At 42.9% G+C, this 27,687-nt stretch overlaps 1 protein-coding gene across 3 annotated transcripts in view; it reads left to right on the forward strand.

Moving 5' to 3' along the window:
• gpr155b (G protein-coupled receptor 155b) overlaps window positions 1-26,769 on the forward strand; it is a 51,426-nt gene extending 24,657 nt beyond the window's left edge. For all 3 annotated transcript variants that reach the window (XM_060918725.1, XM_060918724.1, XM_060918726.1), the window contains 11 exons: window positions 1,567-1,722; window positions 2,090-2,173; window positions 2,274-2,394; window positions 3,927-4,011; window positions 4,127-4,217; window positions 4,290-4,500; window positions 10,177-10,280; window positions 24,060-24,155; window positions 24,246-24,310; window positions 24,427-24,564; window positions 24,832-26,769. In XM_060918725.1, coding sequence (XP_060774708.1) covers window positions 1,567-1,722; window positions 2,090-2,173; window positions 2,274-2,394; window positions 3,927-4,011; window positions 4,127-4,217; window positions 4,290-4,500; window positions 10,177-10,280; window positions 24,060-24,155; window positions 24,246-24,310; window positions 24,427-24,564; window positions 24,832-24,880 — 1,200 coding nt within the window. In that variant the 3' untranslated portion in view covers window positions 24,881-26,769. The remainder of the gene's footprint in view (window positions 1-1,566; window positions 1,723-2,089; window positions 2,174-2,273; window positions 2,395-3,926; window positions 4,012-4,126; window positions 4,218-4,289; window positions 4,501-10,176; window positions 10,281-24,059; window positions 24,156-24,245; window positions 24,311-24,426; window positions 24,565-24,831) is intronic.
• The last annotated feature ends 918 nt before the right edge of the window (window positions 26,770-27,687 follow it).

Here is a 27,687-nt window from a genome sequence, read left to right on the forward strand (position 1 = left end):
AGTTCTCCCACTTAAAAAGCTGAGAGAGGCCTGTAATTTTCATCATAGGTACACTTCAACTATGAGAGACAGAATGGGGGGAAAGAATCCAGGAAATCACATTGTAGGATTTTTAATGAATTAATTGGTAAATTCCTCGGTAAAATAAGTATTTGGTCACCTACAAACAAGCAAGATTTCTGGCTCTCACAGACCTGTAACTTCTTCTTTAAGAGGCTCCTCTGTCCTCCACTCGTTACCTGTATTAATGGCACCCATTTGAACTCATCAGTATAAAAGACACCTGTCCACAACCTCAAACAGTCACACTCCAAACTCCACTATGGCCAAGACCAAAGAGCTGTCAAAGGACACCAGAAACAAAATTGTAGACCTGCACCAGGCTGGGAAGACTGAATCTGCAATAGGTAAGCAGCTTGGTGTGAAGAAATCAACTATGGGAGCAATTATTAGAAAATGGAAGACATACAAGACCACTGATAATCTCCCTCGATCTGGGGCTCCACGCAAGATCTCACCCCGTGGGGTCAAAATGATCACAAGAACGGTGAGCAAAAATCCCAGAACCACATGGGGGGACCTAGTGAATGACCTGCAGAGAGCTGGGAACAAAGTAACAAAGGCTACCATCAGTAACACACTACACCGCCAGGGACTCAAATCCTGCAGTGCCAGATGTGTCCCCCTGCTTAAGCCGGTACATGTCCAGGCCCGTCTGAAGTTTGCTAGAGAGCATTTGGATGATCCAGAAGAGGATTGGGAGAATGGCATTTGGTCAGATGAAACCAAAATAGAACTTTTTGGTAAAAACTCAACTCGTCGTGTTTGGAGGAGAAAGAATGCCGAGTTGCATCCAAAGAACACCGTACCTACTGTGAAGCATGGGGGTGGAAACATCATGCTTTGGGGCTGTTTTTCTGCAAAGGGACCAGGACGACTGATCCATGTAAAGGAAAGAATGAATGGGGCCATGTATCGTGAGATTTCGAGTGAAAACCTCCTTCCATCAGCAAGGGCATTGAAGATGAAACGTGGCTGGGTCTTTCAGCATGACAATGATCCCAAACACACCGCCCGGGCAACGAAGGAGTGGCTTCGTAAGAAGCATTTCAAGGTCCTGGAGTGGCCTAGCCAGTCTCCAGATCTCAACCCCATAGAAAATCTTTGGAGGGAGTTGAAAGTCCGTGTTGCCCAGCGACAGCCCCAAAACATCACTGCTCTAGAGGAGATCTGCATGGAGGAATGGGCCAAAATACCAGCAACAGTGTGTGAAAACCTTGTGAAGACTTACAGAAAACGTTTGACCGCTGTCATTGCCAACAAAGGGTATATAACAAAGTATTGAGATGAACTTCTGTTATTGACCAAATACTTATTTTCCACCATAATTTGCAAATAAATTCTTTAAAAATCAGACAATGTGATTTTCTGGATTTTTTTCTCATTCTGTCTCTCATAGTTGAAGTGTACCTATAATGAAAATTACAGGCCTCTCTCATCTTTTTAAGTGGGAGAACTTGCACAATTGGTGACTGACTGACTAAATACTTTTTTGCCCCACTGTAGGTGACCTCCGGTATGGTTCTCAGCATGTTACTGTCCGCACCCATCATGTACCTGTCAGCTTGGTTACTCTCCATCCCCTGGATGGAGGCAACGCACCTGATCTTTGAGCTACAGGAGGTCAGCTTTAACACCAGCATCATCAGCATCATCACACTGGTGAGTATGCCTGTTTTGTGTGCCAGGCAGTGAGTGCAGTGCTTTCGGCTTCGTCCCGGTGAATTCAAAGCTACTTTAGCGCACTGAAAGCAAGCTACAGAAAAGCTAAGCTTGCCTCTAAACATTCTCATCTGTACCAGAAGCATCGTGTGCATGCAGACCCTGAAGACTGATTTAAAATGTTTTGGCTAAAGATTAAAAAAAGGAGGTTAGTTTGGTGTTCCTTAAGAAATGTAGATGCGTATAACTATAGATGACGTTTTTATATGAGATTTCAGAGGATTAGTAATCAGAACCAGTGAAATTCCACACTCTGGACTGTACGAAAGTGCTCTCGTATGTATGCGTGTGTGAATTGGCGTGCTAGGTGTGGACCGTTGCCGTCATGGTGCTCAGCAAGAAATTCAAGAGGTTTCCTCATATGTTCACAACAAACCTTTTCCTCGCTCAGGTGGGTGAACACAGCCATGCACGGCTTCTTGGCATCTCCTCTTTAATATCCCCTGTCGTTTTCATACAGAGGGTGTGTGTGTGTGTGTTTTCTCTTGCAGCTCTTGGTGTGTGTGTCAGTGAGCTTGTGGAAGTTTGTGGTTCAGCAAGACAATGTTCTGGGACGGATCCTCATTTTCACACTCCTCTATGGAGCTCTGTATAGCACCTATGTTTGGACGGGTAACACACACACACACACACACACACACACACACACACACGTCTGGCTTTTTCTTGACCAGGAGTTTGTAAACTTTCTAACCAGGGATCCCTTACAGTCAAACAAAAATGTTCCCTTGTGATTACAGCAGTGATTTATTTAATGAATATTAATCATGAGTATATTTTCTATGAATATATGAACACGTATATGTTTTCTACATATCTGGCACATTAGGCAAATATCTAGCTTTATATTTAAGTTATTCTACAAAATCGAGTCATACATGAGCTGATGGCCGACGAGGCGCGTAGCACCGAGTTACCTATAATCCATGTACGACGAGATTGAGTGGAATAACTGTTTTATTCTATCCACATTCACTGGATTTTGAGAAATGGAACATTTTTATTTTTGTTTTCTGCAAATTCAATAAATAAAAACTTTTTATACAAAACATCCAACAGAACCATTTCCGCTTAGGCGAACTTGTTAAAAACCTATCGATTGCTGCACGAATTGACTTTAGTGGGGGTTTTTTGTTTTTTTTTTTGTAGAAAGTGCCGTCTTACTGTCATGCCGAGGTATAGAATAACTTTAGACGTTTTATTTAATTCTCCCTTGGACATTTCAGTTCAGTAATTTTCAAACTTCTTTGAGCTTTTGAACCAGTCTAAAAAAAATTCAACAGATTTTAATGCTTCAACATGAAGAATCTAAACAAACCGGCGAAACGATTGGAGCAATTTGTGAAAAATGCTAGAAAAGTTTTTGGAAAAAACAAACAAAAAAAAACTTATGTTCTTACCGTCAAATACTCATCTCATCTCATTATCTCTAGCCGCTTTATCCTGTTCTACAGGGTCGCAGGCAAGCTGGATCCTATCCCAGCTGACTACGGGCGAAAGGCGGGGTACACCCTGGACAAGTCGCCAGGTCATCACAGGGCTGACACATAGACACAGACAACCATTCACACTCACATTCACACCTACGCTCAATTTAGAGTCACCAGTTAACCTAACCTGCATGTCTTTGGACTGTGGGGGAAACCGGAGCACCCGGAGGAAACGGGGAGAACATGCAAACTCCGCACAGAAAGGCCCTCGCCGGCCACGGGGCTCGAACCCGGACCTTCTTGCTGTGAGGCGACAGCGCTAACCACTACACCACCGTGCTGCCCCCTGTCAAATACTTTCTTTCCATATTTTGGAGCTTTTTTTTGTGTGTATTTTTTGGGGTTTTGTTTTCAAGTAGAGTTTTGATTTCGTCCTTGGTTGGTTCAGCAGCACGCTCCGCCGTTTTGTTTTTCTCTACTTGCGGTATATGAGCTGATATCCTAGTAGTAGAGTAGCCAATCGGAGCGCGCGATTGCTCATATCCAGTGAACGTGGATAGAGTGATATGTATTTTATTCTGTATAAAACAAAGACGCTGATGTCGTCACACTGTTTGTGATTACTAATCACATTGTTTTTGTTCGGAGTTGTGATGAGTGTGTGCTGTGCTGTGCTGTCTCGTGTAGTTGTGTAGATTGTGTGTTGTGTTTTAGGTTTGATAGCGTTCTCTCTCACCCTGCTGAAGAAGAACGAACAGCTCAAAGTTCCACCCGTTGTCTTCATCGCCCTCGGCTGGGGGTAAGTGCGTGGGCGTGTGTGTGTGTGTGTGATGCTGCATGCTGCCATAATGTATAACAATTACCATAATTGTGAACTCCATGCAGTGGTGTGTGTGTGTGTGTGTGTGTTACAGACTGCCGTTTCTGATTGTGGGCTTGTTGCTTGCGGTTGGTGAGAGAGTGAGCGACACCACTGATGCCACTTTCTTCTACGGCAAGTGGCAGGTATGTCAGCATTTATTAATTTTCTCATTGTTACTTTCTACACACCTCTCTCTCTCTCTCTCTCTCTCTCAGATCATCATCAGCGTGGTGGTTTTGAGCTGTAGCATCCTTCTTGGCGGCGCGTCTCTGGTGGGTCTCAGTCAGGGATCTCAGGAGGAGCAGAATTACCACATCCTGGAGCAGAGCTCAATGTTGGGCACCACAGAAGACGTCAGAATCCCGGCTCAACCCGAGGATCACGGCTCAGCAGAGTTCACGCCGTCACACAGCAGTACGAACAGAGGTACAAGTACATATTAAAGCAATACTCCCACATTTTTCAGCCTTCTCTGTAATGGCAGTTGTTGAACTCCTTATGTGACTAAAATCGGCAGATATCATATCAGACAACATATCAAATGTCGAAAGTGAGATATTTTGAAATTTCATGCCAAATATTGGCTCATTTGAAATTTCATGACAGCAACACATCTCAAAAAAGTTGGGACAGGGGCAATAAGAGGCTGGAAAAGTTAAAGGTACAAAAAAGGAACAGCTGGAGGACCAAATTGCAACTCATTAGGTCAATTAGCAATAGGTCATTAACATGACTGGGTATAAAAAGAGCATCTTGGAGTGGCAGTGGCTCTCAGAAGTAAAGATGGGAAGAGGATCACCAATCCCCCTAATTCTGCGCCGACAAATAGTGGAGCAATATCAGAAAGGAGTTCGACAGTGTAAAATTGCAAAGAGTTTGAACATATCATCATCTACAGTGCATAATATCATCAAAAGATTCAGAGAATCTGGAAGAATCTCTGTGCGTAAGGGTCAAGGCCGGAAAACCATACTGGGTGCCCGTGATCTTCGGGCCCTTAGACGGCACTGCATCACATACAGGCATGCTTCTGTATTGGAAATCACAAAATGGGCTCAGGAATATTTCCAGAGAACATTATCTGTGAACACAATTCACCGTGCCATCCGCCGTTGCCAGCTAAAACTCTATAGTTCAAAGAAGAAGCCGTATCTAAACATGATCCAGAAGCGCAGACGTCTTCTTGGGGCCAAGGCTCATTTAAAATGGACTGTGGCAAAGTGGAAAACTGTTCTGTGGTCAGACGAATCAAAATTTGAAGTTCTTTATGGAAATCAGGGACGCCGTGTCATTCGGACTAAAGAGAAGAAGGACGACCCGAGTTGTTATCGGCGCTCAGTTCAGAAGCCTGCATCTCTGATGGTATGGGGTTGCATTAGTGCGTGTGGCATGGGCAGCTTACACATCTGGAAAGACACCATCAATGCTGAAAGGTATATCCAGGTTCTAGAGCAACATATGCTCCCATCCAGACGACGTCTCTTTCAGGGAAGACCTTGCATTTTCCAACATGACAATGCCAAACCACATACTGCATCAATTACAGCATCATGGCTGCGTAGAAGAAGGGTCCGGGTACTGAACTGGCCAGCCTGCAGTCCAGATCTTTCACCCATAGAAAACATTTGGCGCATCATAAAACGGAAGATACAACAAAAAAGACCTAAGACAGTTGAGCAACTAGAATCCTACATTAGACAAGAATGGGTTAACATTCCTATCCCTAAACTTGAGCAACTTGTCTCCTCAGTCCCCAGACGTTTACAGACTGTTGTAAAGAGAAAAGGGGATGTCTCACAGTGGGAAACATGGCCTTGTCCCAACTTTTTTGAGATGTGTTGTTGTCATGAAATTTAAAATCGCCTAATTTTTCTCTTTAAATGATACATTTTCTCAGTTTAAACATTTGATATGTCATCTATGTTCTATTCTGAATAAAATATGGAATTTTGAAACTTCCACATCATTGCATTCCGTTTTTATTTACAATTTGTACTTTGTCCCAACTTTTTTGGAATCAGGGTTGTACATGTATATACAGTACATACATATACACATACCTATAACTGTACATAGACACCCATAATATCATATATATATATATATATATATATATATATATATATATATATACACACACACACTTACGTTTTATATAATATATGTATATCCGTACGTACCCATACCCACATATATACACTTATATTGTCAATAGAATGTTATTGTAATTCCTCCTCCCTATACCTCATTAAGATCTGTTCCTTATACCTTTTTTTGAACTGGTTTATAGTTGTACACTTCATGAGCTCCACATTCAAACTGTTCCATAGCTTTACTCCACAAATAGAAATACTGAACATTTTTAACGTTGTCCTAGCACTGCGAATTTTAAATTTCAATTTCCCCCTAAAATTATAGTCCCCCTCTCGATCTGAGAACATTGTTTGGATATTCCTTGGTACTTTAAAATTCCTTACTTTGTACATTATTAAGGCAGTTTTATATTCTATAATATCCCTGAATTTTAAACATTTTGAATTTAAGAATAGTGAATTAGTATGATCTCGGTAACCAGCACTATGAATTATTCTTATAGCTCTTTTTTGAAGTATAGTTATTGTATGAAGTGAACATTTATACGTATTTCCCCACGCCACTGAGCAGTAATTTAAGTACGGTAAAACCAGGGAACAGTAAAGAATGCGGAGTGAATTATAGTCCAGGACGTGCTTAGCTATACTCAACACAGATATGCTTCCTGATAGTTTATTTAGTATGTATTTTATGTGATTTTCCAAGTAATTCTATCATCTATTATTACCCTAAGAAATTTATTATTAGAAACTCTTTCAATATCAACACCATCTACCTGTACATTTATTGCCTTATTTATTTTATAATTATTAAATAACATTTGTTTTAGACAGATTTAATGATAATTTTGATCAAACCCACTTTTTAACCTGCGCAATTCTGAAGAGATTGTTTTCTAACTCATGTAAATTTGTTCCAGAACAAAACATATTTATATCATCTGCAAATAATACCATCTTAAATATCTTCGATACATTGGACATATCATTTATGTAAAGAATGAACAATTTAGGACTCAATACTGATTGTGGGGACACCACAGTCAATATTCAAATATTAATAATATAATTTAAATAAGAAGTCATTTTGGTTATGGGTTGTTTTACAGTCAGGGTACAAAGTTTTACATAGTACCGACACAGCACTTCTTAGAGTTGTTAATGATTTCCTCCTCTCCACAAACTCCTGCTTTATACTTTTATGGCCTTTTCCCACTTACCTACAAGATCCTTACACCACTTGCTGCAGGTTAAGTTCAACTCATTCTGGTTTATTACTGATTTCTTAAATATAGGCTTTCTTCCACAAGTGGTAGTTTTCATTGCCACAGCTCCAAAACACCTCAGGGAAATTTCTTCCATCACAGGATTTAAGATTCATCTTAAATCTTATCTTTTCTTTTCTCTTTGTTACTGTATCGCTCTGTGTCTGCCTCGCTCTGTTGTCATGGAGTGTTTGATTTTGCGTGTATTTCTTGAGTTTGTATTTTTTTTTTTTCTGTCTACTGTGTAAAGTCTCCTTGTGTTTGTGAAAGGTGCTATATAGTATAAATTATACTTATTAAACCTGTTAATGTTTATTACCTTGATAGTTATTGTTCACTGGTGATACTGGACCTTTTTTCATTCATAACGCCCTATTCGGATTGGATAAGTTTATCAGAGTAATGTTTGTAATAGTGTTTTTACACAATTTTTCACAACTGGACAGCAATAATATTATTTTAAGAGAAGGAGTGAGTTTCTAGTATGTTGTGTTTTCTGAGAAGCTGAACGTGTGTATCACATGGTCAGTTCTGTAAGGTTAAACCAGTTTGAATATAAACTCATCTCATCTCATCTCATTATGGGTTGTTTTACAATCAGGGGACAAAGTTTGTGTCACGGGGTCCAAAATTGAAATTGATTCAAACTGGTTCTTGTACCAGTTTTTAAGTGAAGGACAAGTTAAAGAACAGATTTCAGGTAATTTTTTGACATGTGTACGGTAGTTTTGTGTAATCTGCTATAAGATAAAGAAGATTAAGTGTAGCTTTAAGCAGGGCTGCGAGAAACAAATGAAGTGATTCTCGGAGAGGACTTTTTTTTTTTTGACAATTCAGAATCCACTACTTCCATAGTGCTTTTAAATATAAGGCTGTAAGCTTTGTGTTAGTTGTCTCTAATATTTACGTCCCAATATCTTGACCACATTTTAGGATGAAAATAATCATTTTAGATATGTTATTTTATATTGAAAAATTAGCTGTCTCGGAGAGGACTTTTTTTTTTTGATACAATTCCATACTAATTTGATCAAAATAGTCTGAAAACTTACTGGCATTCAATATTAAAACTTAACTATGTTTCCAATGATATGGAACCAAATATTTGTTTTATGGTATAAAGAATGATGTAAGTGCATCCCTTTTGGAGCTACCTGTGGTCAAAAAAGCACTTTTTCTAAATGACACGAGTAATTTTGCTAAATATGACATATATATATTGCCATACATTCACCAAAAATAACATTATCACCAATTTTTTTTTGCATGGTAAATAGAGCTATCACAGGGCTACAATAAACAACCAAGTTTATTTAGTCAAGCCTTTTGATATTGAAGATAATAAGTGTTAAATGTGATTTTTAGCTTGCGTACCCTGATTGTAAAACAACCCTTATTCATGTGGAAGCTCATGGTGCTTTTAGACATAATGGTTCATTTAAATCAGTGTGAAATTGGTACTTTTTGATTTTGTTTGGTTTGATTTTGGGCTGCGTGTAATATGCACTACGTTCACACTGCAAGGCTTAATGCTCAATTCCGATTTTTTTGTGAAATCCGATTTTTTTGTGAGGTCGTTCACATTAACAAATATATGCGACTTGTATGTGATCCTCAGTATGAACGAAAAGCGACCTAAAAGTGTTCCGCATGCGCATTGCAGGATACGACGACGTCACACGCAGTGAGCATGGCCAGTGTTTACGGAAGTAACCTAAAGTTTCCTGTGTATGACAGTAGCCAGCATGGAGTACCTGGCGATAATGCAGTTGTTGTTGCGACGGAGCCAGAACATGCACAATAGCCTGATGTTAAGGAGGAGGTTGAGAAGGAAGAGGGCAAGGGTTTTGGCTCAGGCGTTCTGCGGGGTAGTGACTGCAACCTCCGTTCAAAGGAACGTGTGGGTGCGGAGTCGCATTGATGTCATGCGCCATGTTGTAACTTTTTTTGAGAGACCCGCCGCCTACTTCAGCGCAGAACAGTGACGTTTGTGGCTTGTTGATGACGTGTAAGTCGGATGAATGCGACCTGGCGATTCAGACTGAAGTCGCATATGAAAAGATCGGATAGGAATCGGAATTAGGACCACATATCCAAACGGCCTGGGTCGGATTTGAAACAATCGGATCCGTGTCGTTCATACTGTCAATAAAAGATGGGCGAAAAAATCGGATTTGAGTCACTTCAGCCTGCAGTGTGAACGTAGCGTAAAGGAACCAGAAATACTGGTCAGAAATACTACCAAAAAAAAAAAACTCAAAGGTGTGTTCAGTTCACTTCCTGCAGAGTCGAATCACTTTTTCATTTGGAAAGGGTTCAGTTGGAAGTGGCTCAGGAACTCGGACGTTCTCAGACCAGTTGTTTTGGTTCTCATCTGTGTGTGATTGCTGTGTTCACACTTACCTAAAGAACCACACCGAGGAGGAGAACACACCAGGGTTCTGTTCGAACAGAATACACACCTCACTTCTGTGAAAACACACCCTAACGCTTCTTGTCTGTGGTAACTGTACATATGAGAGGAATGTGGTGCAGTGAGTTTGGAAAAATGTTGGAATGTTTCTGTAAAGCAGTGCAGCATGCGTGTGTGTGTGTGTTCGGGACAGAATGACCCACAGCCTGATACAAGGGCAGACGGTCTGAGCGACACAACAGCACCACCAACAGGCAAGATTAATAAATGTAGAGTGAGAGTTTAACAGGATCTGCGTTGATATGTCATTGTTACGGTGTGTGTGTTGTAGGTGTAGCACTGAATGAAGCATCCACGTGTGCACATGTGCAGGAAGAGAGACAGGTGGCACGACATGTGCTGCTCTGTCTGCTGCTCATTGTCAGCCTACTCGCAGTGAGTTCCAGCTCTGTCTCACACACACACACACACACACACACACACACACACACACACACACACACACACACACACACACACGTCTCCTAAATAAGTCATTTCTTGCTAATGTGTCAGAAATGTCTGAGCAACTAATCCAGTGGTTCTCAACCTTTTTTCAGTGATGTACCCCTTGTAAAATACTTTTTCAGCCAAGTACCCCCGAACCAGTGTAAAGCATTTTTGTTGAAAAAAAAAAAGACGTAAAACACTGTGTCAACACTGTCTGTTTTATTAAACTTTGTAACTACAAAATATTGTATGATCATCAACTCTTTGGAATTGAAAATGTATAAAAATAACTTAAGATATGTTTTTTTAAAGAAATAATTAACTTGGTTATAAATAAAGATTTGTGCACACAAAATAATCAACTTAAAGTGTCCTATTTTAGGTTTATAATAAAGATATGTGCTTAAAACTGAATTTATGAACTCGATTGTTGATGATAAATAAACACACACAAAAAAATCATTATTATATTTGTGCACAGAAAATGTTCAGAAAAAAGAAATATTGTACGTTTTTTAACGAGCCAAACAAGACTGGCATGTCAAACTTTAAGGGTGTTTTCACACCTGGTCCCCTTTAAAGGAACCAGACTCAGTCCTCTTTTTAAGTGGACCAAAAAGTGGACCAACAGAAAAAGAACTGTTCTTTTTGTGTTCACACTGTGAATTTATTACAAAGAGGACTGGGTTCTCTTTCTGGTCCAGTTAAGCTTTGATGGGGCCTCAGTCCTCTTTCTGTTCACACCAGGTCCTCTAGAGCCCTCAGACCCCCAGTGCACAGAATTCTGGGTAATTTTCTCTTGAATCAAAATGTCTGCTGCCATGCTTGCCCTGCTGTATTCTTTGATCAAAATAGTGCGGATTAAGGAAAATAAATTTATTATATTATATATAATAAATAATTATTTATTATATATAATATTCTAGAGGGGGGGGTGGTATCCATGTCATCCTCAAGCTCGGGTCCTCTACCAGAGGCCTGGGAGTTTGAGGGTTCTGCGCAGTATCTTCGATGTTCCTAGGACTGCGCTCTTCTGGACTGAGGCTTCAGATGTTGTTCCTGGGATTTGCTGGAGCCACTCTCCCAGTTTGGGGGTTACTGCCCCAAGTGCCCCCACTACCACGGGGACCACGCAACCCTTGACCTTCCACATCCGTTCCAGCTGCTCTTTCAACCCTTGATACTTCTCAAGTTTCTCATGTTCCTTCTTTCTGATGTTGGCGTCAGCTGGGAGATATATATATAAAATATAGTTATATTATTGTGGCCGACTCATCAGTCAGTAAGTTCAGAAAGCGGCTGTGGTAAGTTCCAAAAGGAAGTTGAGTTTCCCTGCTACAGTCACGTGACCAACTACGGCAAACGAAGAAGGTTAAACTACAGTGAAAAAGGTGAAGTGAACCCGGTGCGCTTTTTGTTCACAATGTGCAGATTAGGCGAACCGTACTGTTGATTTTTAGTGAACCGTACTGAGACCACCTCCTGAGGTGGTCTCAGTTCGGTTCGCTTTAAAGGGGTCTGGGTACGGTTGGAGTGTTCTTACTTACTACTTAAGATCCCCGTCAATTATGACGATGGGGGACCCGTAGCCCTGTGGTGCCTCCTTATTCGTCGCTCTGCGGCTCGTTCTCTGAGCCTAAGCTCGCAGGTTTCCGACCCAGAATGGAGGGCACACCTCCACAGGCAGCGGTCCTGGGCGTCCTCATACCAAGTCTTTAAATCCATTTGGAAGGCACGAAGGTCTTCTTTAATGCAGTCCTTCCAGCGCTTGCGAGGGCGTCCCCTGTTGCGTTTACCAAGCTTCAGCTCGCCGAATAGAAGTTGCTTAGGGATCCTGGAGTTGTCCATTCGGGATACATGGCCAAGCCATCGAAGTCTGCTACTACGGATCATGCTTTCAATGGAAGAGCAGTTGGCACGCTCAAGGATCTCCGTGTGGGTGACGCGATGCCACCACTTGATGTTCATAATTTGTCGGAGTGACCTTTGGTGGAAGACTTCCAAGCGGCGTATATGATGGGCAAGAGTGGGCCATGTTTCAGATCCATATAGGAGCGAGGGGAGGACTATGGCTTTATAAACAGTCACCTTAGTTGCCAAAGATAGGCCTCTTCTGTCAAAGCACCTAGTTCTTAAGGCGTTAAACGCAGCTGCACCGCGACTCACTCGGCGCTGGATCTCAGGGTCAAGACTTGCGTCGTCGGACAGGTTTCCTCCTAGGTATGTAAAGGTATGCGCGCGCTTTAGTTGCGTACCCTCGATCGTGATTGCAGTTGGTCCTCACACTGGACATGCATTACTTCGGTCTTTAGTTTGCTGATCGTTAGGCCCCAGGACACGCAGGCGTTGTTCAGGGCTGTGACGCCTTCTTGTAGGGATTCACAGGTTTTGGTGGTCAGAGCGGCATCATCGGCATACAGAAAATCCTCAAGGCGCGTAGATGGTATGGACTTTGCCTTGAGTCTCTGGAGATTGAACAGATCACCGTCAAGCTTATGCTTGATGTCAACGCCAAAGTCAAGGATGTCTTTATGGGCGTTGCGCAGGACAAAGGAGAAGAGAAGGATGAACAGAGTAGGAGCTAAAATACATCCTTGTCGCAGGCCATTTGTTACCGGGAATGGTCTCAGTTCGGTTCGCTTTAAAGGGGTCTGGGTACGGTTGGAGTGTTCACATATGTGCAAAAAATGCTGAGTCATCGATCTGAGTTCGGTTAGATGGCTGAAAGGGACCAAGTGTGAAAACACCCAAAAACTGTCAGCATTGTTTTAGTGAGAGGCTTGTGCTTCACTAAGGATCTTGGTCAGCCTTGGTGGCAGGGAGGCAACTGCTGTGATCAGGGGCACCGCTAGAAATCTTGGGCCCTATGAAAGATTACAATTTAGGGCCCCCCCAGTAAAATTTTCAAGCGCAAGCAACTGAATTTGAAGTCTGTTTTTGGCTGGCACTTCTACTTTACTATGCATGTGATCAGCTACCTAGCAAGTTTAGGTGATACAATTATTTGGCATATGAACATTTTAAATGCAGAACTGTCAGAATTAGACTGAATAGACTGTTGCCTTAAAAATGATATATATGGAAGATATATATTTCTTTTATGAGCAACTATTATTAGGCCACTCAGTAGCCTATGGAGTTCATTCAATCCAAATGTTTGTGTTGAGAGAAATTGCATGCATCACTGTATCGGTATGGATTTATAACATTCTGTATGCACATTATGGAGACTCCAGAGCCCTCCAGCAAACATCATCAATAATCAGGATTACAAAATGTATTCCTTTGTTTCCTCCATTTATTGACTTATTGTATGTGATCAAATGTATGCCTTGACGAATAACTACACTAGTTTTTTGATACAGTTCCATAGTGCACTGCAAGAAATCCACTCAGTGTTTTTGGTTTCTTTTAGGCATCACACGTTTATTAGAAAACACAGCAAATGTTCAAATATTCAAGTTAAATACTTAGCAACAGTATCAATAAATCCACACATGAACAATAGCAGTGATATCTCTGACCACAGCTAATGTGCAAAATATTAAAGTTAAATACTTAACAATATCAACAAATCCACACATGAACAATGGCAAAACATCTAGACTTAATTATACAATAAAGATACCTTTTTTTTCACACACAGTGTGATATCCGGACTTCATAATTCATCACACCTGCTCCTAGGGCTGCTCGATATTGTAAAAAATCAATATCACGATTTTTCCAGTAAATATCGATATCGCGATTTTTAAAACGATATTTATACACCTTTTTTTAAAGCCCTGATCATCAACACCTGAGGCACCGGGCCACATTTTTATAGTACAGGCCTCATAGGCTACCTGTCAACCCTTCCCGTTGTACCCTGAAACGCCTTTTACTTAAACTATTTACTGTGCAAGCGCGTACTTTGCATAGGTCCTATAGCCTGCACAAGGCTCACGTTCTCCTCACTCAACATTTCCGATCACAGAGGATGGAGCCAGTGCTGGTATTACCAGTGATTACTGCGTAACGTCCACACTGGCTCGTAGCCAGCCAAGGATAAAATCTCTCTCTCACACACACACACACACACACACACACACACACACACACACACACACACACACACTACAACGTAAGCTTGTGTGTTGTTAAGACACCAACATTAAACACGCACAATATAGAGACAAGTCCTTAAGAATTAACATACATGAAAATAGGCTTCTCTTCCTTCATCTTCCAAATGTGGACTCCGCTATCTTTTTGGCATGTCAGCATTGAAATACCATTTGCAGAGATATTTCACTCACCATTAAGAAAAGTAAAAGCAACACATGATTAGGGCTACATGATTAGCAGGGGGACACCGTTTTAAGCGCACGGAATTTTAAAAACAATGTAATTACATCTGAGTCCGTCTACATCGCGCAATAAACCCGTCCTTAGCAGAACCTACTTCAAAGCATGATGCTAGCTGCAGATGCACAAGTCAAAATCAAATGAACCCAAGTAAACATGCCGCGGCGGGCAACATTAATAACCAAATTGCCTTACCTTAAAACGCTGCCTTGACCACAGGACGACTCGCAATTATTCCACTTAAAGCCACACGGTTTAACACATCTAACACAGCTAGCAAGCTGGATATGTGCTAATATTGTTGTGCTTGTTTTCTTCCGTAGATGCCATTTTTACATTACCCAGTCCCACATCCAAAAATATGACGTAAATATATGTTAATTGTATTATTATAACTATTAGCAAGCAAATCAAACAACATATTAAGAAATCAATATATCAAATCACCCGACACGTATGAAAACAGAAGAACTGATTTTTTACTGTTGCGGAGATATCGCGGGAGTAGAATGGATGACGTATGCAAGGCTACGGTGTGCCTTAGGGGACAGAAGGGTTCGTTTTACCTTACTGTCACGTCAATGTTATTGTTGTTTTATTGCCATTGTAGAAATATTGTGCACGTCCCTTTCGACAAATGACAAAAAATCGTTTCATATCGATATTATGAATTTTGATATCGTTTGACACCAATATCGATATCGTGATAAAAATACGATATATTGCACAGCTCTACCTGCTCCTGCTTAGCAACTTCTAGAATGTTCACCCCTGTTGCGCACATAGAAAAACTGCCAGCTGCTCTAAGCTGCGCTAATAGCGGCGCTGTGTACACACGGAGCTACACATTTCACTGTCCCGCTCCCAGAATCACACTGTACCATTAGTCAAAAGGGTGGAGGGGTGAAATGACAATATCATAAATAATTCAAGAAAAATGTTATAGCAAATCATAACCATGTATAATTTTGCATATTTTAACAGATGAAATGAAATATTTAATTTCAAAAACTTACACAAGGCAATACTATTAAAATAATATTAATATCCCTCACAGGCCCCCCTGTCAGTGCCAGGCCCTTAGAATCGTCCTAACTTTCCCCCCCTAGCGGCGCCCCTGGCTGTGATCAAGCTCTTCTCCAGGCAGTCTGTTTCTCTGCTTTGTTTTTATCACAGTCATTGCAGAGAAGGAGGCCTCACATAAATATGTGGAGGCAAAGGGTAGTAGCTGCTCCAAAGCTTTCTGTCCCAGGTCAGGGTGCTCCTGCTTCACATACACCCAAAACTGTGTGAGCGTGGATGTGGCAAACTTCATCTGGAGGCCGCGGTCAGATGACACTTCCAAGAGTTTTTCCTGATCAGCAACAGGTAGCTTGCTTCTGTTTGCTTCAGACAAGAGAAAGGGGTTTCTGACCCAATCCAGCTGTGCAGATTTCTCCTCTGTGTCAGAAAAGTAGGAATGAAAATTTTGAATCAGGTTGGCCAAATGTCCCACTATGAAGGACTTGACTGGAGCTCTGTTCACATCCTCACCAGAGAGAAAATCATCCACCTGAGGAAAGCAGGTGAACTTTCCCAGCGCACAGGCCCCTCTCCACAGCTCTGCTTTCTTCAGGAAGCCGCCCACCTTATCATGGAGATTTAAAATGCTGGTGTCTTTGCCTTGTAGAGACGTGTTCAGTTTGCTGAATATATCTGCCAGATAGCACAGCTTTACCAGCCAGTCTGTGTCTTGGAATAAGGTGGCATGGGGGGGATTTGTGGTCAGTCAGAAAGGTGGTTACCTCGGGTCGTAATTCCAACAACCGGTTGAGTATTCTTCCTCAAGAGAGCCAGCGCACTTCTGTGTGGAGCAGCAGCTGTGTGTGTTCAGCTCCCATATTTTCACAGAGGCGGCGAAATAGGCGTGCATTAAGTGGCCTCGACTTGATAAAGTTAACCACTTTGATGGTGTCATTTAAAACGTCATGCAACTCGGGGCTCATTTTCTTGGACGCCAATGCCTCCCTGTGTATCACACTTCAAGTCGGGATTTTCCTTTTTGATGCGTGCTATGAGTCCTCTTGCGCTGCCCGTCATTGATGCTGCTGCTGCGTCCGTGCAGATGCTGCTGCAAGATTTCCAGCTGAGGCCGTTTTCACAGAAGAAGGTGTTGACAACATATTTAAAAATATCCTCTCCTGCTGTTTTCCCTTCGAGAGTTTTGCAAAATAGTACAGTATGTGCTCACAAATGTCATCAGTATCGACGTATCTCACAAACGCTACAAGTTGTGCGTGCATTTCCACTGGCATCTGTGGACTCATCCAGCTGGAGGGAAAAAGAGTTGCTAAGTTTTGCTACAACTTGCTCGACAATGTCTGTTCCCATTTTGTCTACTCTGTGGCAAACGGAGTCATTCGACAAAGGCACAGTCTTGAATTTCTCCGCTGCGTTTTTGTCCAGCATCGTCTCAGCCAGCACAACAGCAGCTGGAAGAAGCAGCTCTTCACCTATAGACCCCTTTCACATGATGTCACTGCGCCGCGAGATTTTGTTAGGCGCCATATTGGAAGACCAAGTACATGCACTCACAATATGAAACAAAGTACGAGCGAGAGTAAAGTGACACGATGGATGATAATTCGGGTTATGTGAGTACATTACCAGTTGCAGAAAGGGCACGGTATGTGGAGAAACTGGCTGTGATTGATGGGTTTGACCCATATGATAAGACTCAGAAAAAATTATGTGAATCCAAGCACACAGTTTAACGCAAAAGTTAGTTTATATCCCGACCTTGTCAGCTGTCAGATTTATGTTAATGGACCCGGTAAGCTGGTAAATAATATATATATATTTTTTTCTTTACCAAATTCTAACAGAAAACGAGAGCGCCCGAAAGGGAAAACCGAGCCGAGCCGCCTCACGGCTGTAATGCAAATTACTTTCCTCCTCGGTATACAAGTGCGCTTCCATGGCAGGGAAAAAGAAACTACATTCTGCCGCCTATGTAGTCCCCTATTTAAACAAATAGGAGTCATTCAGGATTCAGCCATGTTTTTGCTCCGTGTTTTTACTCGACCAAAGTTATACAGTATTATGAGCTTTAAATTGCATAAATAAAACCATTTGGTGAAACTTTGAAGAAGAGATTGTACTGGTTTAAAGTTTTTACCTAACGTTTTCATGTCGACTCCAATTAATACACTAGTAGAATCGATGACTAGTTTAGTAGGCCAAAACTTTTTTCAATTTTTGACTGTACCAGCCTGAAAAAACTTGCGACAGTCTCATCTCATCTCATTATCTCTAGCCGCTTTATCCTTCTACAGGGTCGCAGGCAAGCTGGAGCCTATCCCAGCTGACTACGGGCGAAAGGCGGGGTACACCCTGGACAAGTCGCCAGGTCATCACAGGGCCTTGTGACAGTCAAATGGAAAAAAAGCAAGCTGGTCATGTTGTACTGGACTAATCTATGACTGATGAGTAGAGTAAGTGATACTAGTACTGATACAATAAAACAGACGACTGTAATCTGGTAGGCAGCACGATTTATATTATTTCTCCGTGTCAGATACATAAGGAGGACCGGACACCAATTCTGCCATCTGTTTGCTACCCAGACATTGTAAACTATTTGTTGTTTACACCCAGTGCCTACACTGCTGATGACTTGAAAGCCTACAAAGGGCTACTGGCTTACAATTATGTTGTTAGTGGCTTGGTTCGTGATATTACAGCTGTTATTAAGAGTAACCTACACATAGTTATGGCCAAGGTAATCTTGTTGATATTTATCTTTTAATAATATATCTTTTCAGTTGAAAAATTAATACTTTTTGTTACTATTAAGGGATCCATAATTTAGGTTAATTTATCCAAATTATACATATGTATTTATGATATATGCCTACACAACAACTATGTTTTATTTATATAATAGGAGGGAGAGCAAGCCCCAAACCATCCTAAATTATTATTATTATTATTATTATTATTATTATTATTATTATTAAATTGTAGAAGTCTGAGAGGCTTGCTCCTCATACAGTTATCAACTTGAGGCCAATTTAGCATGTTTTAAATCTGAATTTCTTGCGTTTGCTTACCTCAAAGTGTCCGTAGATCATGCACAGACTTATCCATTACTGTATATCCACAGTTTTTTGCCAAGTCTCACACAGGTTTCTTTCAAGTCTACTGTTGGGCCAATAAATCATAAATAAAACAGCTCAGATTTGTTTGTTTAAGTCGTTTGCCACTCCACTTTATTCTCGTGGGTTCACATACCGCTGCCGTTATTATCCCCTAATCACGAGTTTGTTGGTCTTCCAAAATGGCGCAGGGTCTGTTTACTTCCGGTTTCGGGTGACGTCAGTGAAAGGGGTCTATAGTGAACGGTTCCTTGACTTTAGCTATGAGCAAAGACGTAGCATAAGGGGCCTCCAGGGCTTTGGCTGATGTCGTGGAGGCTTTCCGCATTGTGTCTTGAGAACCTGAATTCTGAAAGTTTCCTCTTAAAAAACTCAGGTGGCCTACCAACATGAGATGCGTGTTTTGTCTGGAGATGGTGCTGGAGATGTGTCGACTTCATTCCACTGTTAGCTAACGTCTCCCCACAGAAAAAAAAAACAATGCCGTGGGTGGATGGGAGCTTGTGGATGTAAATCCCATTAGGACATAATCTTCCGAGTACTGTTGGAATTTTACCTTCTTCATCACCTGTCCCTCTCTGTTCTCAGCAACACAGCTACCACGCTTTAACCACGACTCCATTGTTTGTGTTGTCAAGGCGACAGTGATTGACAAGTGATGCTGTGTAGTACCAGGTTGGGTCAAACCATCCTGGAATGGGGAAGACTCGTGTATTTTTTAGAATAATGAAACTAAATAGCCTACTGAATATAAAATTCAGCTTATAAACTTGTATAGCACTTATATTTTATTGAAATACACTACCGTTCACCCCTCCTTGAACTGCCACCTTATTGTGGTGGAGGGGTTTGTGTGCTTGAATGATCCTAGGAGCTATGTTGTCGGGGGCATTATGCCCCTGTCAGGGTTTCCCAAGGCAGACAGGTCCTAGGTGACAGGCCAGACTAAGAGCAGTTCACCAAAACCCCTATGGAGAAAAATCCGAGGACCGTGACGTCGCCCGGGATGACGCAGTCGGGGCCCCACCCTGGAGCCAGGCCCGGGATTGGGGCTCGTATGCGAGCGCTTGGTGGCCGGGCCTTTGCCCATGGGGCCCGGCCGGGCTCAGCCTGAAGAGGTGACGTGGGCCCGACCTCCTGTGGGTTCACCACCCACAGAGGTAGCAGTAGGGGACTGGTGCAATGTGGATTGGGTGGCAGTCGAAGGCAGGGGCCTCGACGACCTGATCCCCGGACACAGCGGCTGGCTGTTGGGACATGGAATGTCACTTCGCTGGGGGGGAAAGAGCCTGAGCTTGTGCGGGAGGTTGAGAGGTACCGGCTAGAGATAGTCGGGCTCACCTCCACGCACAGCTTGGGCTCTGGAACCCAGCTCCTCGAGAGGGGCTGGACTCTCCACTTCTCTGGAGTCGCCCGTGGTGAGCGGCGGCGGGCTGGTGTGGGCTTGCTTATAGCTCCCCAGCTCAGCCGCCATGTGTTGGAGTTTACCCCAGTGAACGAGAGGGTCGCCTCGCTGCGCCTTCGGATTGGGGAGAGGGCTCTTGCTGTTGTTTGTGCCTATGGCCCAAATAGCAGTATAGAGTATCCGGCCTTCTTGGAGTCCCTGGGAGAGGTACTGAGGAGTGCTCAGACTGGGGACTCCATTGTGTTACTGGGGGACTTCAATGCTCACGTGGGAGATGACAGTGACACCTGGAGGGGCGTGGTTGGGAGGAACGGCCTCCCCGATCTGAACCCGAGTGGTGTTTTGTTATTGGACTTCTGTGCTAGTCACGGTTTGTCCATAACGAACACCATGTTCGAGCATAGGGGTGTCCATAAGTGCACGTGGCACCAGGACACCTTAGGTCGGAGGTCAATGATAGACTTTGTAGTCGTTTCATCTGATCTCCGGCCCTATGTCTTGGACACTCGGGTGAAGAGAGGGGCTGAGCTGTCAACTGATCACCACCTGGTGGTGAGTTGGATCCGCTGGCGGAGGAGGAAGCTGGACAGACCTGGCAGGCCCAAACGTATGGTGAGGGTCTGCTGGGAACGTCTGGCCGAGCACTCTGTCGGGGAGGTCTTTAACTCCCACCTCCGGGAGAGCTTTTCCCAGCTTCCGAGGGAGGCGGGGGACATTGAGTCTGAGTGGACCATGTTCTCTACCTCCATTGTGGACGCAGCTGTTCAGAGCTGTGGCCGCAAGGTCTCCGGTGCCTGTCGTGGCGGCAATCCCCGAACCCGGTGGTGGACACCAGAAGTAAGGGATGCCGTCAAGCTGAAGAAGGAGTCCTATCGGGCCATGTTAACCTCCAGGACTCCCGAGGCAGCTGACGGGTATCGGCAGGCCAGGCGTGCTGCAGCTCGGGCAGTTGCGGAGGCAAAAACTCGGAACTGGGAGGAGTTCGGGGAGGCCATGGAGAAGGACTATCGGTCGGCCTCGAAGAAATTCTGGCAAACCGTCCGGCGCCTCAGGAGGGGGAAGCAGTACTCTGCCAACACTGTTTACAGTGCGGGTGGGGAGCTGTTGACCTCGACTGGGGACATTGTCGGGCGGTGGAAGGAATACTTTGAGGATCTCCTCAATCCCACCGTCATGTCTTCCACTGAGGAGACTGAGGCTGATGACTCAGAGGTGGACTCGTCCATTACCCAAGCCGAAGTCACTGAGGTGGTTTGCAAGCTCCTCGGTGGCAAGGCACCGGGGGTGGATGAGATCCGCCCTGAGTATCTCAAGTCTCTGGATGTTGTGGGGCTGTCTTGGTTGACACGCCTCTGCAACATCGCGTGGCGGTCAGGGACAGTGCCTCTGGAGTGGCAGACTGGGGTGGTGGTCCCTCTTTTTAAGAAAGGGGACCGGAGAGTGTGCCCCAATTATAGGGGAATCACACTTCTCAGCCTCCCAGGGAAGGTTTACTCCAGGGTACTGGAGAGGAGAATTCGACCAATAGTCGAACCTCGGATCCAGGAGGAACAATGCGGTTTTCGTCCTGGTCGCGGAACACTGGACCAGCTCTATACCCTTCATAGGGTGCTCGAGGGTTCATGGGAGTTTGCCCAACCAGTCCACATGTGCTTTGTGGATCTGGAGAAGGCATTCGACCGTGTCCCCCGTAGTATTCTGTGGGGGGTGCTTCGGGAGTATGGGGTTTGGGGCTCTTTGCTAAGGGCTGTCCGGTCCCTGTACGAACGGAGCAGGAGTCTGGTTCGCATTGCCGGCAGTAAGTCAGACCTGTTCCCAGTGCATGTTGGACTCCGGCAGGGCTGCCCTTTGTCACCGGTTCTGTTCATAATTTTTATGGACAGAATTTCTAGGCGCAGCCAGGGGCCAGAAGGAATCCTGTTTGGGAACCACAGGATTTCATCTCTGCTTTTTGCGGATGATGTTGTCCTGTTGGCTTCTTCAAACCAGGACCTTCAGCATGCACTGGGGCGGTTTGCAGTCGAGTGTGAAGCGGCTGGGATGAGAATCAGCACCTCCAAGTCCAAGGCCATGGTTCTCGACCGGAAAAGGGTGGCTTGCCCTCTCCAGGTTGGTGGAGAAGTTCTGCCTCAAGTGGAGGAGTTTAAGTATCTCGGGATCTTGTTCACGAGTGAGGGAAGGATGGAGCGCGAGATCGACAGGCGGATCGGTGCAGCCTCCGCAGTGATGCGGTCGCTTTACCGGTCCGTTGTGGTGAAGAAGGAGCTGAGCCAAAAGGCGAAGCTCTCAATTTACCGGTCGATCTACGTTCCGACTCTCACCTATGGTCATGAGCTTTGGGTAATGACCGAAAGGACAAGATCGCGGATACAAGCGGCCGAAATGAGTTTCCTTCGCAGGGTGGCTGGGCGCTCCCTTAGAGATAGGGTGAGAAGCACAGTCACTCGGGAGGAGCTCGGAGTAGAGCCGCTGCTGCTCCACATCGAGAGGAATCAGCTGAGGTGGCTCGGGCATCTTTTTCGGATGCCTCCTGGACGCCTCCCTGGGGAGGTGTTCCAGGCATGTCCCCCCGGGAGGAGGCCCCGGGGAAGACCCAGGACACGCTGGAGGGACTATGTCTCTCGGCTGGCCTGGGAACGCCTCGGTGTTCTTCCCGAGGAGCTGGCCGAGGTGTCTGGGGAAAGGGAAGTTTGGGCTTCCCTGCTTAGACTGCTGCCTCCGCGACCCGGTCCCGGATAAAGCGGAAGAAGACGAGACGAGACACTACCGTTCAAAAGTTTGGGGTCACCCAGACAATTTTGTGTTTTCCATGAAAAGTCACACTTTTATTTACCACCATAAGTTGTAAAATGAATAGAAAATATAGTCAAGACATTTTTCTGGCCATTTTGAGCATTTAATCGACCCCACAAATGTGATGCTCCAGAAACTCAATCTGCTCAAAGGAAGGTCAGTTTTATAGCTTCTCTAAAGAGCTCAACTGTTTTCAGCTGTGCTAACATGATTGTACAAGGGTTTTCTAATCATCCATTAGCCTTCTGAGGCAATGAGCAAACACATTGTACCATTAGAACACTGGAGTGAGAGTTGCTGGAAATGGGCCTCTATACACCTATGGAGATATTGCACCAAAAACCAGACATTTGCAGCTAGAATAGTCATTTACCACATTAGCAATGTATAGAGTGGATTTCTGATTAGTTTAAAGTGATCTTCATTGAAAAGAACAGTGCTTTTCTTTCAAAAATAAGGACATTTCAAAGTGACCCCAAACTTTTGAACGGTAGTGTATATATTAAATAATATTGATAATGAGTTTTGAATTGATGCTACTTTTTAAATATATATTAGTTTGTAAATCTCACGTACCCCCTGGAATGCCTACAAGTACCCTAAGGGGTACGAGTACCCCCATTTGAGAACCACTGAACTAATCAATACCAATAAGTTAGGAATAAAACACTCTGAGGCATGCAGTTATAGGAAAATCATCAGTGATGGCACGGTGTGATGATGCAGGGTTAACGCTCCCACCATGAAGTTGATTATTTTCCAATCTCAGCATGTCTTGAAGTGGTTTACTCCACTTTTTCCCCACAGCAGTCTGGCGTCTATTCATTCATTTACTAAAGAACGACACTTCATGCTCCTTTTTTTTTTTTTTTGCCTGTTTATCTGCAAATTAGGTCTGAAGACAGAGTGACATGACAAGTCACTATGTTATATGTACATGAGTGTGTTGTTATTATTAATAATAAATAATAGACAGTTCAAAAGCAAAATGACAAAGTTACGAAAAGCCAGGTGTAAGTTGGGTCTTTTTCTTCTTGAGCGTAGAACCTGTCCAGCTGCCTCTGGTGGCTTTTAAACAGCGATCCTGGACGGCTTTATCTCGAGCTGCAGTTCTTCTGCGCTGTGGCCAATTATGGACAGGTACACACACACATTCCACAGACCTTTATATAAGTAATGCTTCATTTGATAAATGAGTAGTAATTACTATCTCTTAAATTTCTTGTGCAGGGTTTAATATCTTTCGGGATATTCGGGCTGGATGAGCATCTCATTATTTTACCGTTTAAAAAGAAGTAGGTGGTGAAAACGGTACCATGGCAACATAATTTAAGTAGTAATGTAAAAAAGAATAACGCGTGATGCTTTATATGGATTGTAGATGATTTTGTGTGTGTGTGTGTGTGTGTAGGCTGGCAGCACTGTTGGGTGGAAGACAGGAAACCAGTCGAGCTCCATCCACCGTTCCTGAAGAGATACGGCTGACTTGCACGCAGTTTGTCCACTACCGTAAAAATCAGTGTGTGCATGGCATTGTACACAAGAGAAGGTTTGTATAAACGTGAGGAGTATATTCAAAACAAAGTGTATCACGGATTTAATCTCTTCCACACTTGCTTCATGGTTTAGCTCTTTTATTTCCGGGTCATCTTTCAGCCACACAGAAACGCATTTTTACGTGTTAAGTATTATGCATTAAATGTTACGTATTAACTGTTAACCAGTGCTAAAAAAAAATACATTTCTCTTTCACCCTGTGCATGGACTTTATCACACATCCCTCCTTCTATCTTTTGTTTCTCTCGCTCTCTCTCAGTGGATCAGCTGACTCTTCCTCAGGATCAGTGGGTGAATCCTTGCTTTGATTGACAGGTGTGCTACTGATTGCTTCCTGAACAGTGAGCTTGTTAGTTGACTACTGCGCCTAGGTGTGGTCAGAGACAGAGGTACTGCCTCTTTCTACAGAGGACTTTCACTGACGTCATGGGTTTTTGTTTATGTACCGGGCAAACAAAGAATCATAGCTGGGCCATTCTCAGAAAATTTGACATTCAGTTTTTAATGTGAAGTTTGTTTTTTCTCTAAAACCATTAATCCTGGTCCTCTATTATACATTTATTTTCATAAATAATTTAACAGAGCAGTAAAAAAAAAAATATTGAGACAACTTGTCTGCATTTGCAAAAATTTTATTTAGCCTAAATATACCAAAATGTCATTACCGCCACGTGTCTAAATGAGGATTAGTGAATTCTGAATGAAAATAATTCCTTTGTTTTGAATTGTATTTTCACTTTTCTTTCTGAAATATTACCTCTATACCTTCACTTTTTATTGTGGGAAATATCATAATCTTTGCTTCAATGGTTTTTGGTGTATAGCTTAAAATATATGCGCAAGAATGTGTACTTTCTTGATGCCTTTACCGTTACCCAAATGGTAAACTCATGCTGTAACTCAGGGCTTTGACAATAGAGGGCAGTGCAGCTACATGAGGAAGGACCACGATGTTGAGCAGCCATTTTGAAAAAAAAAAATCACTGGTGCATGAATGTTGGAATCCAGGAAACTGATTGGGTAAATATGAAATTTTGAGATATCAGGGAAATTAACCGTCTTTGCCGTTACCCTCAAATGATAAAGATAATGATGCTGCATGTTGAAAAAGTTTAGTTAGCCAAGTAGCAAGTTAGGTTGGGATAATAAATGCATAATTTATATTTTATTTTTGCACTCAGTGACCCAAAAATGCCATCAGATGTCTTTACCGTTATCCAGTGTTGTCTTTACCGTTACTCTATAGGGTAATGGTAAAGATAACAATTGGGCATTATTTTTTTCATGATGATGATGATATCTCTTGCTTTGTGAATTCATGAAATATGCTTTTTTTTTGGTCTATTAAATATATTTACAGGGATTATAACTAAAATTAGTCTATACAATTTTTTTTTTTTAAACGTCTTTACCGTTTGTAACAGTTCGTGTGGGTGGAGCACAGAAAGACGGCAGGCCAGAATTAAGTTCCACAAACTCTTTATTTTTAGTCTTTTCAGACGTTCTACTCTCTAGTCATGCACGCACGCGCGCGCACACACACCAGTCGTCTGGTTGGGGAGAGAGCTTCCTTCCTCTGCTCTCTCTCTCTCTTCATATAGGGTGTGGTCACTGGGGAAGACACACAAACACAGATTAACCAACATCAGGTGCAGTGATTCTGCCACTTACCTTCCCTGACTCCGCCCTCCGGTCACAGACCGACGCTTGACCACGCCCCCGCTGCCACACCATTTTTCATCACATTTTCTGAGAATGGCCCAGCTGCGACAGGTAATGAAGAAAATCGAGACGACTGCAGTCAGGACAATCTCTCTGAAACAACAAAAAAAATCATTTTATACCAGCAGATCATGTTACATTAAAAAGCAGAAACATGTAGGCGTCACAGATCCATTTATAATTTATCCACAAATATATTTATTCTGCCCACTACGCTCTCGTGCTCTGTGTGTGTGTGTGTGTGTGTGTGTGTGCGTGCATGCGCGGGGTTTAAATGCAGAGGAGGAATGTGACAAAAATAAAGGTTGTTTCTTCTTAATTGACCCATGAATGCATTTATTCCGATTGAAAAGTGTTTGGCAAACCAGCTACCGGATTTGGGATACTACAATATCCTTAACTATTTGGGATTTCTAAATACACCAGAGATACTAAAGGCTTACAAAGTATACAGTGCTGAGCGTAAATGAGTACACCCCCTTTGAAAAATAACATTTTAAACAATATCTCAATGAACACAAACGATTTCCAAAATGTTGACAAGGCAAAGTTTAATATAACATCTGTTTAACTTGTAACGTGAAAGTAAGGTTAATAATATAACTTAGATTACACATTTTTCAGTTTTACTCAAATTAGGGTGGTGCAAAAATGAGTACACCCCACAACGAAAACTACTACATCTAGTACTTTGTATGGCCTCCATGATTTTTTTTTAAAAGATTTTTTTTGGGCTTTTTCCACCTTTATTGGATAGGACAGTGTAGAGACAGGAAATGAGCATGAGAGAGATGGGGAGATGACCGCGGGTCGGAATCGAACCCAGGTCCCCGGATTTATGGTATGGCGCCTTATCCACCTGAGCCATGATGCCCCCTCCATGATTTTTAATGACAGCACCAAGTCTTCTAGGCATGGAATGAACAAGTTGGCGACATTTTGCAACATCAATCTTTTTCCATTCTTCAACAATGACCTCTTTTAGTGACTGGGACTGGATGACTTGTTCATTCCATGCCTAGAAGACTTGGTGCTGTCATTAAAAATCATGGCGGCCATACAAAGTACTAGATGTAGTAGTTTTTGTTGTGGGGTGTACTCATTTTTGCACCACCCTAATCTGAGTAAAACTGAAAAATGTGTAATCTAAGTTATATTATTAACCTTACTTTCCCGTTATAAGTTAAGCAGACGTTATATTAAACTTTGTCTTGTCAACATTTTGGAAATTGTTTGTGTTCATTGAGATATTGTTTAAAATGTTACTTTTCAAAGGGGGGGTGGACTCATTTACGCTGAGCACTGTAGATGCCATCAGGTTTTGTGCTGGAATTTTATAGAAAATTCCTGATTTAAAGAAAAATACCGTATTATGACAAAGATAAGCTTAGAC

The sequence above is a fragment of the Neoarius graeffei genome, chromosome 4, assembly GCF_027579695.1.
Source record: "Neoarius graeffei isolate fNeoGra1 chromosome 4, fNeoGra1.pri, whole genome shotgun sequence".
NCBI lineage: Eukaryota > Metazoa > Chordata > Actinopteri > Siluriformes > Ariidae > Neoarius > Neoarius graeffei.